The sequence below is a fragment of the Nannobrachium achirus genome, assembly GCF_963921795.1.
Source record: "Nannobrachium achirus genome assembly, chromosome: 13".
Taxonomy (NCBI): domain Eukaryota; kingdom Metazoa; phylum Chordata; class Actinopteri; order Myctophiformes; family Myctophidae; genus Nannobrachium; species Nannobrachium achirus.
The window spans coordinates 27,552,438-27,571,690 of record NC_137833.1 but is presented as its reverse complement, the minus strand read 5'-3'; the positions used below and the strand labels follow the sequence as shown (position 1 = coordinate 27,571,690).

At 42.5% G+C, this 19,253-nt stretch overlaps 1 protein-coding gene across 4 annotated transcripts in view; it reads right to left on the bottom strand.

The window, feature by feature from the left end:
* The window catches only part of arid4b (AT-rich interaction domain 4B), a 62,298-nt gene that overhangs the window by 18,119 nt on the left and 24,926 nt on the right, over positions 1-19,253 (bottom strand). For all 4 annotated transcript variants that reach the window (XM_080741181.1, XM_080741183.1, XM_080741182.1 and 1 more), the window contains exons 4-10: positions 16,762-16,827; positions 15,795-15,885; positions 14,942-15,021; positions 14,468-14,559; positions 10,724-10,865; positions 7,386-7,465; positions 2,051-2,127 (exon numbers count right to left, since the gene is read on the bottom strand). In XM_080741181.1, the coding sequence (XP_080597307.1) occupies positions 2,051-2,127; positions 7,386-7,465; positions 10,724-10,865; positions 14,468-14,559; positions 14,942-15,021; positions 15,795-15,885; positions 16,762-16,827 (628 nt within the window). The remainder of the gene's footprint in view (positions 1-2,050; positions 2,128-7,385; positions 7,466-10,723; positions 10,866-14,467; positions 14,560-14,941; positions 15,022-15,794; positions 15,886-16,761; positions 16,828-19,253) is intronic.

The window sequence follows — 19,253 nt, the reverse complement described above, 5'->3', positions numbered from 1 at the left end:
AGAACAACTACTCAGTTGATTGACAGTCCAATAGCGTGTGTAAACTTGGAGAGAAACAGACAGCCAGCCAGAGTCAATATCGCCCTGATAAACAACACATTGCCATGATAGCTCGGATGTACATATTTCACTTCCTGCCTCTCTACATCATTCTGTTTATGCTGTATTCCGTTGCTGTGTGGGAGTAAATAAACAAAGACTGCTGGCTGTATGATGATGGGGATGAATGAATGTACACACAACGACATTCCGCACAATCCGTGGACCCAGATTGTCAATGTCTGTCTGGAAATACTTCATAAAAACCGTAGTTAATTTGTCCATTTGTAATGAGCTGGATTAACACTCAGGATTTCACTGTGCAACGTTCAAAACCCTCTATAGTCTGTGTGCTCATGATGGAACAATGACGCAAGAGAACAAAGCTGAATGGAAACACAGCGGGTGAAAACAAAACAAACAAACAAATAGGGCTGTCACGATTATGACATTTCTCAACATGGAAACGATTATGACGATTATGCAAAAATAATTGCGATTACCTAAAATAACTGCGATTGGACGATCATGTAATAATTGTGACAGCCCTACAAACAAACAAACAACGATGACAGCTAACTGAGCTAAGGCTAATAGTACCTCCATGACCACAGATCCAGAGATGGGAGAGACGCTGGCTTGGAAATCGTCTCAATGTTCAACAAGTGCATCATAGTGACACTGGCTGCCAGGATGCCACCAACAACACTGAACACTAGAAGACACTGGAAATACCAGCGGAAACTGCACTGCTCTGCTCAACATGTAAGCCCTACTGTAGTTTCAAAAATAGGTTTTTGAAATTGTTCCACCTATAATGACATGCCCGATATCGGGATGCCAGGTTTAAAGTGGTTAAACAAGCGGACAATAGTGGCAGTGCCAGCATAGCACAGACAACACAGTGCACAAACTAACTAGTCCCTGGAAACACAGCGCCTCGAGGAAAACTGGACCACCATAAAGAAAACAAAAACAAAACGAAGACATTATAATAATGTCTTGCGGGAAACGGGACGGCATAAACAAGAAAACCAAGACATTCTGACAAACAGCTGTGCATCAGCCATTGGGTAGAGGGGGAGGAGGGGGGGTAAAACTGTGCCATCTTTATGCCCAGTGGCAGAGGCATCTGCATTCAGCCATACTGAAACAGGTGGGCTTTGTCTAACCACCATGGCAGAGGATTGTCCCCTCCCCCCCTGTATTTATTTTTTTACACAAAGCATAAACTGTCAAAACCATGACAGAGTCAACTGCCTGTGAATACCAAGAGGCTGATTATGAAGAGCTGTTGTCCAACTGTAATTATGAGAAAGGGAAAGGGCTATGGAGCAAACAATGTGGGCAGCCTAAGGAACATCTGGCAAGGATGGCGTAGAAGGAAATCACACTGCAGAGTGGCAGGACAGACAGCCCGGCTTCATTGTGCCAAATATGCCCTTAGTTAGTTCTGCATGGATTTTCTGCCATAATGCTAGGCAGGAGACCAACATATCGTCATCGTCGGGTGGAAATGGTTGTACGTCCAAAACATTCCTTATTTGGTTATTTTAAAAAACGATTTAAAGTAGTGATGATAGCCGATCTCCAAGCACACAACGCCTCGCATCGTTACCACTACTTTTGTGCGACACTTTTGTATGATGAAGCAAGGCTTTAATTTACGTAAAAAAGATACACATTTGGAGATACAAGGTTTCTGCCTGACAATGACGATATACTAGTAGGTCTATTCTACGTCACTGGTTATTCTACGCCACGTGCGGTCCAGGGGCCCCCCGGGGACCCTTGAGGGGGTTCCAGCGGGCCCCCAGCTAAATGATTGATAGTTAACAACCAAATTGACGGATGCTGAGAGCCAGCATCCATCCAGGAACAGAACATTAATTATGATAGATATATATTTTTTAAACACTTCCACCAGAGTTAAATGAACCCACTGAGGATTTTACAGTGCAGATTGGGGTCCCTGTATTATAAAAAACTATGAGAATTATATTTCTCTCACCTGCTTTGAGCCCTGGGTCAGCTTTTGGTGGAGAGTCGCAGTTCATCTCTCTGACGTCCTTCCGCAGCACCATGTTACTGAAACACATGTTTAATATTATGAATTAGATTACTGTTTCTATGCATCTGATGTATTACCATGTGCTGTCCTTGCCTATTGTAAATTGCTCTGGATTAATAGCGTCTGCTAAATGCCTATACATTGTAAATTGAACTCACACCCGTCCATAGCATGCCACTGCATATTATAAGCCAGTGGTGGAAAAATTACTCAAATTCTTTTACTTAACATAGTCCCTATGTCACCTTAAGGGTTACTGTCACCTTAAGAAATCATCTTAAAAACAAGTTAATATTTTTTTGATGTCATTGTGGGAATGCACGATAAGCCAATCAAATTAATTAATTGACTGTTACTTACTTAAAGTAGTATCAATACTGCAATGTATCAATCAATGTGGTTAAATATATTCAAATGAAATTATTGTCTTAGGAATAGGAATGTAATACAAAACATTTATTATTGAACTGAAGTATCCATTGCATGAGTAATCAATAGAAAAAAAGTCATTTTGGGGTGAACTACTTTTTTAAGTACTCATTTAGCTGAATGTCCCATTTCACAAGTTTCCAAATGTGTAAAAATGCTTTGAAAATAGCAGATGTACAAGCTCACAATGCGTCGCTTTTGAAGCGTTGTGATTGTGAGCCTGTAGATCTGCTATTTTCAAATAGCCTAAGTGGGTCTGAAAGTGTTGCATGTTTTGTAATTAAAGTTGTCAAATAATTGTAGTGGAGTAAAAGTACAATATTTGCCAGATGTAGTGGAGTAGAAGTAAAAGTATTGAATATTGGAAATACTCCAGTAGGGCACAGTCACACCAAAGTATGGTTGCCAGTTGATAAGCAGATTCTGCCAATGCATTTCAATGGGAATGGAGCAGATTTTTTGAGAAATTTGCCATTTGCGGATTTCTCCATAATTCCGCTCCATTCCCTTTGAATTGCATTGACAGAATCTGCTTATCAGCAGGCAACCATACTTCGGTGTGACTGTACCCGATTAAGTAAAAAAATACCTCAAATGTGTACTTAAATACAATACTTGAGTAAATGGGTTCCCACACATTTTTACCAATTAATTTCCAAAACGTTTCCAGAATATTTAACCCGATTTCCAGGACTATATAACAATAATTCAGCTCAATAACGAGTCGCTTACTCCTATGCGCAATGCCCAAAGACAGTGGTTCTCAAACTTTTCAGGCCGTGACCCCCGAAATAATCATCGGCACCCTGACGAGCACTAAGAGTTGAGGAATTCTGTTTAACACGGTTTCATGGTGAAAATAGCTGATCTACATGCTCACTGTGAGCATGTAGATCGGCTATTTTCACAATTTCTGCCTATAATATTTGACAATTTGGCCCATGTTTAATTTGTCATTTCAGAGGTATTAACACAATCAATAACCAAAGACAATGCATAGCTATTTTTTCCAGGACATTCCAGGACCCTTGATCAATTCCCAAACTTTTCCAGTACTGGAAAAATATTTTTCTAATTTCAAAATATTTCCAGGAATTTCATGACAGTGGGAACCCTGACTTAGTTACTTTACACCAGTGACTATAAGCCCTGTACACTGTCATCTCTGAATGACTGTGAACAACAGACTCACTTCACTTCCAATTAATTTCCCATACAAAGCCCATACAATGTACTGCTACCCTGCCCAGAGCCATGCAAGGTATTGTAATCGCTATATCTGTGTCGAAAGGTCAAGGTCACAATCAAGGTCAAAACTGAAAACAGATGGGAGGATTTCTTTTATGTTAAGGATCAATAAGCTGGCCCAGAGGGATGATTCACCTTTGGGTCAAAGGTCAAGGTCCCAACCGGGGTTCAAACAATCAAGTTCAAAATTACATGTAGAGCAGGGGTCTTCAAAGTTTTCAGGCCAAGGACCCCTTAGTTGAGAGAGAGATGAAGCAGGGACCCCCACAACCTTTTCATAGATTCCATATAGTTTCATCGTTTGACAGCACAATCATCAGTCTATTTTGGGTTCATGTCAATTTGTGTTTTCAGATATTTAACCACTTGAACCGAACTTTCACTCTGTACTTCTGCTCTTTGACAAAAATAGCTGATCTACAAGCTTGTAGGCATTGTGAGCTTGTAGATCTGCTATTTTTGGCTAAAGTTCACAGAATATGGACGCTAGGGATCTAGTGGTTATTCTAAAAAAGGAGAAAATGTTTCTATCACTCAGAGATTTGGAGGACCCCCTGTAGTAACTCTGAGGACCCCCTAGTGGTCCCAGACCCCCTGTTGAAGACCCATGATGTAGTACTAGAGACCCAGAACAGACTTGCACCCCCGGGTGGATTTTTGTATTTAGGTTAAGCAACCATTAACATTGTACTATTTACAATTTAGGCATTTAGCAGACGCTCTAAAATCCAGAGCGACTTACAATAAGCAAGGTAATAAATACATCAATAGATCAACATCAATACATAAAATGTATAGAACTTCATTGGTAATCTCATTATGACCATTTCTAACAATAGCATGTGTGAGGCCACGCTAATGATGTGTATGTAACCATCATGTCAACTGATTTAACCACATAAACCCAATTGACAAAATCTTGGCATTCTTTCTTGAGCAGTGGTGGCGGCAGGCAGTCCTTTTTATGATTCTCCCTAAGCTTGAAAAACACCTTTGGGAAAATAACTTTACATACTTTCAATATCATAGTACAGTGCCGAAGATAAGACCCAGACCTATTGAGCGGCCATGAAAAACAATAGCGTGTAATACTAAAAACTCAAAGATCAAATCCACAGATGACTTTGTCACTTACAGTGAGGCAGGGTTATGATGAAAACCCATCACCTACACTTTTCAAGTGAACCGTTCCACCACTCAGGTGAGAATGAGTAATTCACTGTCTCTACAACAGTGGAGTGTGTATGTAAGCTAGTGTTGATTTTGACAGCAAATTTTAATTTAGTTTTAGTCATAGTCTTTTGAATAAAGTTTAATTTAGTTTTAGTCATATTTTAGTCATCTGAAATGTTTTTGTCTAGTTTTAGTAACTAGACTGAAATGTTAGGGAGGGACAAGTGGAGAAGAGATCTATAATATATTTAGTCTTAGTTCTAGTCGTAGCTTAGTTTTTATTTAGTTTTCGTCAATGAACATTTTTCATCATAGTTTTAGTTGACGAAATCAACACTGCAGTCAGTGGAGAGTGTATGTAAGCCAAGACAGCTGATAAGGACGTGACCCCTACGACCTCCCGTGATATCAGCGTGAATCACAGCTTCCATTTCCCCCCTCGGAAATCATCACACGTTATCTAATCTAATTGATCAGGTCCACCGCTCAACTCCTCAGTCACTCAGCCCAAACTAGTAACGACAGAAGTTCTCTTCACGCACGCTTAACCACTGGCTATGTGTGCCTTTAGCGATGTCTCCGGGTAGATTAAGGGGCCACGGCGCTGTCGGGTTACACAACGTGTCTAATGAGGAATGCTGGCTCAAGACCCAAGACACAAGGTCTCTGGCTGGTTTGTCATCTATGGAATGTAAACAGACAGCAGAGAGGCAGCGCTGCTGCTGAGTGTGGCCCCTGTTCCTATCCACATGAGAGCAGTGCTGTAAAGTAGCTAAGTACCTTTATTCAAGTACTGTACAAGGTATAAGTTTGAGATTTTACCGGGGTATTATCAATTTTCAATATGTTTACTTCGACTCCACGACATCTCAAGGGCAAATATTCTACTTTTACTCCACTACAATTATTTGAAAAATGTAGTTACACGTTACTTGGAAGATTTTGATATTTGATTTTGATATTATTACAAAACATACATTAACCACTTCAGCCCTACAGTATATACATTTCGGCCATTTGAAAATATCCGATCTACAAGCTCACAATGCATTGTGAGCTTGTAGATCTGCTATTTTCAAAAGGTTAAAAAAATAAATCTGGACTGTTACTTCTAATGGAGCATTTCTGCATTGAAGTATTGACACTTTTACTTATAAGAAATGTGAGTACTTTTTCCACCAATGCACAAGAGCAAGGCTCAAGTGTTGGGATTGACTTCAGTTTAGCTCACCACCAGCTGAGAGGAGGTCCCCCTACATGAGCCATTATATACTGAACCTCTCTTTTCCAAACGCACTATATAGTATCTGACTGTGTCCTTCCTTGCCAAGGGGGAACCTGTGGGGTAAGCAACTCTATAGCTTGGCTTTTGCCAGTAAGTCGCAAGCTTGCCGGTAAAAATAAATAAATTACAGTGTCCTGTATGTGTCAATTCAGAGCCCAAACAAACTATGCTCTCTGGTAGAAAAAATATGTCTCCCTTGGCTTCCATTAAGATATTCCATCAAAGCCCTTTGCCCCGGGGCCAAGCAACTGAATAAGTCCTCCTGACCCATTCCTCAGTGGCACTGACTCACACACATGCAACGAGCCAGTAGAACTATTGACCCAAACATGTCAGTAGTACAGTAACATAACACCTGAACAATACGTTGACTTTAGTTTACATTTACATTATACACTATAACAGAAAAGAATGTATACACCATAAGACCTGATTTATTTCTCAAATTAAGCTTTCGGTATAATAATTATGTTATGTAGTAAACAAATATTATGTATGGCTATGTGCCTCCCTAATGACCGGTCATCAGTAAACAACATACAGTATACACATGGTCCCATGTTGCTAGAAGATGAGCCAAAACCCTGGGCTTGTACACATCCTGTCTTGATTGGATTATATCGTAGCTACCATAGGCTAACTAGGTTAGTTTATGATTTCAGAGACAAAGCCTGCAAGACAAATCTTCAGGCATTAGTGAGATCACAGTAACAACTACTCACAGCTTTCTAGGCAGCCGACTGACAATTAAGTTTAGTTTATTTCATATGCAACATCCAGAATGGAAGTTGATAAAGAGTGTTTGCGGTTGCAATTTTTAGACTGTAGAACATCTCCCCATAGGACACATTCAAGCATCTCTTTGCTCGTTATGCAGATCAGACACATCAGATAAACAGTTTAGAGCACTGGTAGCTTTCAAAAGTCTCCCTTTATGGAATCCATTCACAGATTGTTATGGGTGTGTGTGTGTGTGTGTGTGTGTGTGTGTGTGTGTGTGTGTGTGTGTGTGTGTGTGTGTGTGTGTGTGTGTGTGTGTGTGTGTGTGTGTGTGTGTGTGTGCGTGCGCGCGTGCGTGCGTGCGTGCGTGCACGGAACACACGAAACAGATGCATTTTTTCAACTATTTCCGCCACTCACAATTTTCCATCCTTGAAAGAGCGGACGAATATGTTGTCCTTCTTCATAGTCACGTCTTCATGGCAGTCCGGGGAAATGACCTTGTTTTCATACACAGGGGAGAGACAGGGGGGGCAGAGAGAGAGACAGGGGGGCAGAGAGAGGGACAGGGGGGCAGAGAGAGAGATAGAGAGAGAGAGAGAGAGAGAGAGAGAGAGAGAGAGAGAGAGAGGGGGAGAGAGAGGGAGCGGGGGAATAAAAAGAGAAAGTAGTGTCAGAGGAGGACGTAGAGACAGAGGCTGACCCACAGTTATGGTGAGTAAAAAGATGCTCCGGCAAACATTTCCTTTTTTACAATGAGTGACAAAACAAATACGCTGGCTGTGTCCTTAAAGCAAGGGCAAGGCAGTGAATGGAAAAGAGAGACGGAGTAAACAGTCTCTCTCCCCCTTGGCTGTTCCCTCACAGCGCGGCACAGGCAGCTGCCGCTTACCAACGCTGATGATGAGCAGCACAACAACACAACAGCAAGAAGCTGCTCTGTCTACTCCAGCGCTGGCCGTCAGGGCTCTCCCTCGGCCTGCCTGCCGTACTTGAGTGGCTGCACGTTCCTCCTAGGCTCTCCTTGTTCTTGTTCTCTCTATCTCTCTCTTTCTCATTTATTTTTTCCATCTGTCTTCTATACCAGGGGTTTTCAAACTCTTTGGACTCAGGGCACCTCTGTAAATAACATGTGACAGTGTCGAGGTAAAAGTACCAAAAATAGCCAATCTATAAGCTTAGGTGTCACGATACATATATAAAGCATGCATTATGTATGTACTTTTTTCAAAAGTCTAAAAGGGTAAAGGGATACAATATCCTCAAAGCGCTCACTAGCAGGCTGAGGAAAGTCTTTTTCCCCCACAGGCCATCAGACTATATGAAAAGTAAATGTGCAAACTCTTTGCACTCTGCACTATGCACTTTCATTGATTGACTGATATTCTTGCCCTGTGCTAGTTTATTGTGCTTTTAGGTCATTTTAGCATGTTTTTTATTGTATTGGAGTTTCCGAGCGTAAGTCTTTTCACATGTACCGGTACCTACCTAAACAGTGCATCTAAGTGACAATAGAGTGAATCTGAAATCTAAAGTGAATCTGATCATTTGTTGTAACATAATGGGCACTATCTGTTCAGTCACATGCCAATTCCTTGTCCTGGCACGTGCTGCATTACGTGCAACAAATCAAAGGTAGCACACAAAACAAGCACAGTATGCACAGTCCATCCACTCTGACTTATTGCTTTCGTTTAGTCATGGAAGGTGACTAATCGTGTAAGGTAACCACCAAGAGCACTTTCATTTCCTCTCAGCAACTTGTCTGTTGCTGTCAGACTCAGTCTATATACTGACACTACTCCACCCCTCCACCTCAGTGCAGTGGTGTACCGTAAACAATGCTGAGGTTGTGTTGTGTGAGCGCACTTCCCCGGGCCGGCCACGGGGAGGCAGTGTGGAGCACATCGTGCACGCCAAGAACAACAAACACTGGGGGCGTAGTCCTGCTGACTACACAGTAATGGTTTAAAGGGGCAGTGACGCTATGGTGGTGCCCATCCTCTCTCTCTTTCTCTCTCTCTCTCTGTGTCTGTGTACCACTTACATAAACTAACATAGCATGTCACCATTTCATTGTGTGCAAACAGAGTCTGAGAGCCAGTGGTGTAAAGTACATTTTACAATTTTGAGTTATTTTTTACTTTACTTACTGGAGTATTTCCAATTTTCAGAGGCAAATATTGTACTTTTATTCCACTACAATTATTTGAAAACTTTAGTTACAAGTTACTTTGCAAGTTTTGATTATTATTACAAAAAATACACTAACCACTTCAGCCGTGTATACATTTTAGCCATTTGAAAATAGCTGATCTACAAGCTCACAATGTGTCGCATTGTGAACTTGTATATCTGCTATTTTCTAAATATCTTTTTTATACATTTTGAATTTGTGAAATGCTACATTCTGCACAATGAGTACTTCGAGTACTTTTACTCAAGTAAATTTTGATTACAGGACTTTTACTTTTACTACAGAGTATTTCCACATTGAAGTATTGCTACTTTCATTGAGTAAAATATTTGAGAACTTTTTCCACCACTGGCTAACAGAGTCTGGGAGCTCAAAGGGAGGGTGGCAGAGACGGACTGGAAAAAGAAAGTGATAAACTCTGGTGTGACGCAGCCATTGTTCCTGGGCATTGTTTTACAGGTCAGTGAAAACTAAGAGTTGTGTCAGCAGCTACTTGTCCTCTCCTGGCTCAGAGAAGTTGAGTCATCACCACACTTTTTTTTTTTTTTACAAATTAGAAATTCAAATCCCGTCCTGCAACAACACCACGTATCGTAGTTTCCTGACACAGTCTGACATGCTACGACTGAATAGTAGGTGAGTCTGAACCAATAACATCAGCCTCAGCACTGAAGTTACGTAAGTGGGAGTTTAGATCCTACAAGTCGATTGGTGGGCCAGCAACAATGGGTCCATAACAGCAAGGGAGGGAGCCCACTGCAAACGGGCATGAATGCAGATAGGTAGTCAGGCGAGTAGGTGGGTACATATTAGGGCATTCACAAATAGTGATTTTTAGTATTCGAATTATTCAACCTCAAAGTATTCGAATAGTTGAATATTCGACAGGACTGGCCAAACGCCAAACTGTCAAATATTAAGTAAGCAAGAGGCAAACTGCTGTGCAAGCGAGGCGTTGTGAGCATGTAGATCGGCTATTTTCACAATATTTATCTGCGGAACCGAGTCACATTAAATGTAATACGTACAATTCCAAGTGCTTGTCAGGGTGGGGGTCCCCAGTTCAAATATGTTTATTTTGGGGGTCAAGGCCTAAAAAGGTTTGAGAACCCCTGGTATAGAGCATTAACAAATTCATCCACCAGGGGCATTGACAACTCATTCTTATGACTTCCTATCTAGCCAAGCTTTATAAACTATATATTTTTTTAAGAGAAAACAATAAAAAAATACGAATACGAATATTCGACTTCGGTGAACAACGTCGAATAGTGACTTTGATATTCGAATATTCGAATATTTGGTGAATGCCCTAGTACATATACAGCAGTGGTTCTGAACCTTTTCATACTTGAACTGGCGTTCAAATATGATTGCGAGGCGTTGTGAGCATGTAGATCAGCTATTTTCACAATGGAACAGATCGAGTCAAACTAAATGTAATGCTAACTCCTACAATTCCAAGCGATCATCAAGGTGTGAAGGTAAAGTCCCCAGTTAAAATATGATTATTTTATGGGTCGAGGCCTGAACTGCTGGGTAAGTAGGCAGGTGAGCTCACCAGAGCAGGATACCAGGTGGTCTTCCTCTTGTCTCCCGTGGCCAGGCCCTCCACACACACCACCTTGCCAAACAACTCTTCATTCTGCCTCAGGTCACTCTCCTCTTCCTCACTGGACGACGATGACGACGCTTCCTCTTGACTGTCCAAAAACAAACAGACAAACAATGGATTCATTCATCATCCACTCTTAGCCCCAAAGAGTCAAAGATGTTCAAAAATAGTAATTGTGCCTATAATGACATGCCCAAAATAGGGATGCCAGGGTTAAAGGAGTTTGACACCCCTGGTCTACAGTCTAGTGCAGGGGTCTTAACGTTTTCAGGCCAAGGACCCCTTATTTGAGAGAGAGATGAAGCAGGGACCCCCACAACCTTTTCATAGGTTCCAAATGGTTTCATTGTTTGACGGCACAATCGTTGGTGTATTTTGGATTCATGTAAATTTGTGTATTTAACCACTTGAGCCGTCATTACTTAACCCATTCAGGCCGGGAACACATTTTGCTGTTTGGGAGGGGCTTACAGTACATATACAGTATGTAGCAACATATTTGTTTTGTAGGCTAATTTCTGATTTAGCCCTATTCTATAGATTAGGCCTAAATTGACCTTTTACTCTGTACTTATCGTCTGCTGTTTTTCCCCTCTACACCAAACCTCTTTGCCGAAAATAGCCGATCTACAAGCTCACAATGCCTCACGCTGCGAGGCGTTGTGAGCTTGTAGATCTGCTATTGTTGGCTACAGTTCTCAGAATATGGACACTAGAGTTCAAGTTGTTAATAAAAAAAAAGACTGGAAGATTTGGAGGATCCCCTGTAGTAACTCTGAGGACCCCCTAGGGGTAGTAACTCTGAGGACCCCCTAGGGGTCCCGTTGACCCCCTGTTGAAGACCCCTGGTCTAGTGTACATGGCATATTGTAACTACTGCTTGTCTATTGTCTATTTTGAGTACATAGTTATAACTGGTTCTAACATACCTGACAAAAATCATCAAATATCTACAAATTGACATCTCACATGTGTTTTCATCATCATTCACATTCATGAAATCCACTTCATAAGTATGTTCATTAGTTAAGCGCAATTCCACCCTGCATCCACCACAGAATAACTGCATACATTTAAACAGTGTCAGTTTGTCTTAAACGTGCGCACACCCACAGTACACAGACACACACATGCAGACAGACACCAGGTCTACAATAACCACTACCAGTGGATGTCTGAGAATTAAACTGCATATTACAGCAATTAAAAATAATGTAACCACTGTGAGGCGTTACTTCACCACTGCTGACCTTATGCATGTACAGCAGTAGCCCATGTCCACATGGAGGCAGGTCCCCGCATGAAACCACAAACACCATAATAAATTGCTTTCATGTAAGTGTTATTGTGTTGCAAAACCCCTGCAAGTTCTGTCAATATAATAAGTTGCCTGACTCTGGGAAAATAAGCCACTTTCCCGAAAGCACCTTCTGATTTATAGCAACCAAAAACGAATGAAAACGTCCCACTGAACAAGGCATTCTCTCTCCCAGCAATGAAGCTGCAGTCACACATGTAGGAATAGACATTAGCTGGGTATGTATGTGCGGAGCTCGTGCATTTGAAAGAACGTCAGGCTCTGATCCCCCGGGGAAGGGGAGGTGAACATCATTAGCAGCAGGGAGGTTTTGAGTAACTCTAAAAACGAGTGTCAGTGTCATCAGCAGATCATTATTCATCACCCAGTACAACAAACCACTAATTTAGTCAAGAAAACGAGGCCTCCTCTAAGCGATGGTTGATGACTCATTATTAGGCGTCAAACTGTGGAGGAGTTCACTTGTATATCGTCGTTGTAGGGTGGAAACCATGTATGTCCAAAACCGTTTGTTTTGTATTTATCATTTTAAAAATGATTTAAACTAGTGAAAACAGCCGATCTACAAGCACACAACCGCGAGACGTTGTGTGCTTGTAGATTGGCTGTTTTCACTAGTTTTGTGCGACGGCCTTGTATGATGAAGCAGGGCTTTACTTAGCGAAGAAACTTGGAGATACGAGGTTTCTGCCCGACAGTGACGATATGTGACAGCCAGCCTGACGCACAGGCGAGGTTCGACACTCGCGGCGTCGAGACAGACAGGCAGCCGTGTGTCTGAGTGAGACAAAAGGTACCCTAATTCCACACTTGCTACACAGTCAAATAAATCCTCGTGTTCATTTAACTCCGGGGGATGCACAAAATGGAACCGTTCCATTTTGTGCACTCTTCCGAGTTAAATGCGCACGGATATCATTGTGTGCGTTTCACTAGACTGCCTCTGAACGCTGTTCAGTGCACGGGTACACAAAGCCTACTCTAGAAGGACTTGGAGTAGTAAAATCAACAGAGCTGCAGTAAACATCTAAAGCTTCGAATCACAGTTGCAAACAGTCAAGCAATACTCAGTCCCTGTGGCCTATAATTCATGCAGGTGGTAGCTGCAATAAAACTGTAAAACTGCCACGCTTACTTGTCTTACGCATCTGTTAACTCCACTTTTTATATTTTCTCATATTTCCTGGTGCCATAAAGCCCCGGGAGATGTATCCTATGCATCAATTCACAGCTCCGAGGAGTCATCATTCTGAGGTTTTATATTGAAACAAGGCGACCCAGAGCAGTGCATAGTTGAGTCACGTGGCTCATTGAGATATTCGTTAGTTCATGTGGGGGAAATTCTGTTTCAGCTTCAACCAGCTGATGGCTGCTCAGATGGTTATGAGCACTCGAAGGGGAGCAATTACACACACCCGGGCCGTGAGTAAAAACAGATGATCTTCTGATTATCGGAGGTCCCTTTCATTCACTCCACTACGGCCACCATTTGGGGAGTCTGGTGTTGTGTTCGTTCGTTTTCTTTTTTTTTTTTTTCGTGGCCAGAGTAACGTACAATACATATATACATAAACAGCCAGCTAATCAGTTTCATTCCTATAGTTTTGCATCACTTTGTGGCACACAACTAACAATGACTAACCTATGCAAAGACTTTGTCATCATCCCTAGTTCTTCTGAGGTAAAGACAGAAAAAAACAAGGCTCTAATGTGCTGCTGGGACTGTTCCAAGTCAATATTATATCAACGTTCAAGAGTAATATTGACTTTTCCCTGAGTACCATTAGGGAGGTAGTCGGAGAATGAGATTATGTAGCCGAGTGTCCTCTTTATACGAAGAGGAGCCCCAATTATCTCTGTGGCAAACCCCCACCGTCTACAGGAGTTCTATCTATTCCCTGATGAAAACCGCACAGTACAGCAGCCTCCCCTCCCCAGAGAAGCAGCATAAGAACATAAAATATCCATTGGAGTGGTCGCCTGAGAGGGAAAGATGATCACATCCAGCCTGAGCTGCACGGTGCCATGGCTGTCCTCCTTCACACACACACGCACACTTTAGCAGATTAAAGCCTGTCGAAAATAGCTGATCTAAAAGTTCTCAATGGGTCGCAGCATGGACATGTTGAGAGCTTGCAGATCGTCTATTTTCGGTGTGGGACACCACTGTGCACCTAAGTATGAATCGAACCTGAGGGGTACCAATATTATGTTCAAATGCAGAGAGAGTCTACATCAATTTGGAGGCCTGCTGTCGACCAAAGGATCTCCAACGGCTGAACCTTTACCGAGTAACAAATGACTATACTAGTCATTTGTCACACAGTAAAGGTTCAGCTTGGGTTTACTAAAAGAGGGAGGGCAATACTCACACTGGATTTGATCGCCGGCCGCGGTTGCCCTTCTTGCCAATGACGGGGGTGCCAAAGTGCTCTGGGTTGGTGAGCGGGAGCCTGTCGAGGGTCTGCAAGGGAGACAGACAGAGGTCAAAATACAGTCATTTCTTTTTTTAATTAGACCTGAATTACAGAGGATGTATCTTGTGTGCAGCTTGAAGAAATTCTTTGCATGGAACTTATCCACGAGCTGCTGTGGTGGCTGTAGCCAGGAGGGATTTTCCTCATCACATTTGCATCAATATCAGTTCAGGTTTTCCTGGAAATACTGCCCACTGTGCATTTCAGACAGCAGCTGAACATTTGGACGCCCATGCATGCGGCACCATTCATAAGCAAGCTTTTTATTCGGTGCCAGAGAGGAAGGAAAAAGTGTTCGACTGTCGGGAGATTTGAGACAAACAGAATCCTGGTGTAAAGAACTCTTGCGGTGCAACGGCGGGGACTCGCCTCGCTCTCTGCAAAATGACGTGCTCCTTTCAGGCAGAGCGAAGAGCGCCTCAGGGTCTTCTCGTCTCCGTCGTCGAACACTGCGGAGATGAGAGAGAGTGGAGAAAGAAAAACTGTTAGCTTGTACTGTATGTAGGCCAGGAGTCCACAGACTCCACACACAAGCATACGCACACGCACTCACACGCTCACGCACAGACACACAGATATAGACCTCCAGGCCGCTAAATCTCAAACATACCCCTCCCTCTCACTTACTAAATGTGCCATGATCTAGCACAGTGGTTTCCAAACGTTTCAGGTCGAGACCCAAAAGAGAGACTAGACGTTTGCCCGGGACCAACAGCAGACCAACAAGCACGCAACGTGGCGCGAATCGGCTATTTTCACTACTTCTTAAACGTTTGTTTTCCGATATATGGAATTTCTTAGATTTTTATTTTATTTCTTTATGTAATTACTGTGGGGGATTTTTTTTTAATTCATGAAAGATTTTGCTTTTTTGAAAATGTTTTGCAATAATAACAATTAAAAATCTTAGGGACCCATAAAAATGTGCGACCACAAACGGGTCCCTACCCAGTGTTTGGGAACCAGTGCTTCTGGTTTGGTTTCTGTGTTTTAATGCCAACAATGAGTAGTTTGCTAGTTTCCCGTGGCAGACACTGACACGAGGCCAGCGCTGATCTCAGTTCCAGCGAATAGCATTATTGGCACATCAAGGACCATCTAATGACTGTTAAAAGGACAGCGAGGACTTTGATTTTATCTCTATTAATCCACTGGGGTGCAGTGGTTCAGAAGTCCATGAAGAGATTAAAAGTTGAGACGCACCATTTTCACATCAACTCACCCACAGTGTATATGCTAGCATCTGTCAGCTTATTGATGGTAGCCTCCTGGTAAACTCCATCCTGGTTCTTCACCTCTACAACAGCACCCACCTGAAGGAGCCCAAGGATGAGAAATTGCTTACATCTGCACTGTACACTTCACAGGTCATATAATCATTATAATTAATATTACCAACATTATTATTATGTTTCTGCCAGACTCTGACTGATAAACCGATGAGCTTGAATGGAATTGTGGACTAAAATCGCCACAGTCCGAGTGATCAATCATTGGATCTGTACATTCACAATAATGCTTACACAATTCCATATAATTGTAAAGCAACAGGAGAGAAAAACTATTTGGAACTACTTGGAAGTCAAAAAGGTCTGGAATTATGTTTATCATAACACAACTTTAAGTCATTTCATCTAGAACTGTTGTAATTAATGTTATAATAAAGCAGAGAAAGGCTACCACTCTTTAGCTGCTAAAGATTTCCAACTTTTGTCCACCTTTTTCAACCACTTGAACCATAGTACAGGGAAACATTTGCGCTGGGAGCTTGTAAATCTGCTATTTTAGGCAAAGAGGTTTGGTGTGGAGGGAGAAGAATAAGTAGACTGCAGAGCCAAATGTCAAGTTTACTAAGTATTGAGGGTTGAAGTGGTTAAATATCTGAAAATACACATTCACAAAACCCATCAGTGCTGCTCAAACAAGCCTATGAAGCTATCTATGAAATCAAATGAAAAAGTGTAATCTGCAACGCCAATTTTATGCGTCCCCGCTTCAGCTGAGCTCTCTAAGCCAAGGGTTCCTTGGCTTGCCCTGAAACAACCTGCAACTGCACCAACAAAAACACCAATGAACCTGTAAGACCCGTACGTATTAAGTAATTACATCTGTATTTAAGCTGTTGTGTCTAAGTGTCAACAAGTAACAACGTTGTCAGTGACAAGCCACCCAGGACCCCTCTGTCTTACCTTTAGAGGTCCTTTGATGTGTTCGTCATGAACCTCGGCTGTGGACAGATCTGGTTTAAAGGTCACCTGCCGGAGGGGGAGGAGAGAAGCAGAATCAGTAATGAGAGTAAACAAATAATTCCCCCGAAGGGTTGGCCGAGGCCACAGGAATCTCACACTTTAGAGATGGCAGAGACTGAGAGAGAGAGAGAGAGAGAGAGAGAGAGAGAGAGAGAGAGAGAGAGAGAGAGAGAGAGAGAGAGAGACAGACACACACACACACACACACACACACACACACACACACACACACACACACACACACACACACACACACACACACACAAACACACACACACACACACACACAGCACTACTTCTTCCCCTGGACTCTATAACTGGGCTACGCTGATTAGACTCATGAACTCCAGTCTCACGCTGCTCTAGTAAGAAGCAAAACAACGGCTTTATTGCTTTTGAAGCAAGAGGGTTTATGACCACAGACAGAGGGAAAGTGCCCACGGTGCCAAGATGAGAACTGTTGTCGGTGGTCCGTCCGTCCGTCCTTATCCACACCGTGTTGTTGTTTACATGGTAATGCGACTGCTACCCCATGCATGTTGTTGAGCTGTATATTTATTTGTAATTGTTGAGAGACTACATGCAGAGAGAACGATCAGAGGCGTAATTTCAGAAATAAATAGGAGGCTATGGAAATAAGTTACCATAGCCTCATTTCTAGAGTAGCGAAAATAGTGGATCTACAAGCTCAATGTGACGCGTTGCGATTAAATCAGATTAATCTGCAAAAACAATTCAGTGTTGGGGACAATAGCCTGCTATGCATAAAATATGAACACTAGGGGTGGCCATTGCCACCAATGCAACACGTTGTGAGCTTGTAGATCTGCTATTTCAACAATTTTTGAAAATGTTTGAAAATATATGAACATTTTTCAACGTGGAAAAGATTATGATGGTTATGACAAAATAATTGCGATTAGACGATTATTTTGTAATAGTTGTGACATCTGTAGTGTACTCTGTTTCTGCTGCAACTGTAATGGGCTCTATACTGCATGACCCCCCCCCCCCCCTCCCTTCTCCCTGGGGTGAAAGGTGCAGCAAATCATAATCTGATCAAGCTGAGGTAATCTTGCATCTGCCTGACAACATCAGCTATATGACATACAGACAGATAGTCTGATGGACACTAAGGCGGCCTCATTTAGACTTAGTTGCACGCCGGTATTGCCCATCGGAAAGCCGGACAGGTGGTCAACAAGCTCACAATGCTGCGTCACAGCGCGGCCTGTTGCGAGCTTGTAGATCGTCTATTTTCGATGCACAACGTGACGTGCAACCAAGTGTGAACCAGGCATTAGGGGTGGACAGCGATAGTTGTACTGTACATGTGCTTCTCTTTTCATTTTGGAGTCAGGGGTGTGAATTTACTTTTTGGGAACATGCTTCAAAACTGATGGCCACTGTAGAAGGAATATTTATAATTTCACTTTCATCCGCTGCAATTGAGCTTGTAATTCTCCACCGCGCAAAACACAAATGAGAGATGTTAAGCATTGTTCCCAACAAGACAAGGCTGCCGGTTAGACAATGGTCCCCCTCTTGACAGCCAAGACCAGAAAATTGCAATCATTAAATTCTCAGTGTGATGGGAGGATCAGGAGAATGAATGAAACCCAAGCCTGAGCCCGATGATAACAAGACATAACTAGACAGTGAAACATATGAGACGGCCACGAAAAGCAGGTCATTAAAGACAAGGGAAGAGAATGGTAAAGCTACTTCCTGAGGCAGCCTTTTCTTCCCACTATGGGAGATAATTGCATTCTTGCCTTAACAGAGGAGAGGAATTCCCTTCCCTCATAGGGATGGGATGGGCAGGGCAGGGAGGGGAGGGAGGGGAGCCCTCCCTCTCCCCTCTCCCCAGAAGGGAGGAGGAGTGTCAGGGGCTGTGGATAAGGACCATGCTGCGGCTCCCAGCCTCCCACTCTCTCTAAATCCTTGACTTGTTGTGGATGTCAGAAACACCTGATCCCTCCTGCAGACGCCTTCAGCCAAGGACCTTCAGCTCCAATCCATGATTCAACGCAGGCCTGGATTAAACTGCGTGACAGCTTTGAATCTTAACAACCGTTGCCAAACATCAATCAAACCGGGTGTATGATCGACTAAATCAGCACCCCATCAGGACTGCACAACTTCACCGTAATTGATTTTAAGTTAATACGTAATCCCCCCCCCCCCTGCAAAGCTTTGTGCAGACTAGGGAGGATATATACATGTATATGGTTTTCTCTTGAGAATCTTGTAAATTTGCTATGAAACAAATCAACCACACAAATCACAGAACATAAAGTGATGACAGCTTTTAGCCCATTTTGGTAAAACCTTTCAATATATTTATGGCTCAAATTCTGAATAAATAATGGCCTTGATTGCTTGATATGAAAAAGGTTGAAAACCACCAAATCTCTTCATCGACAATAGCA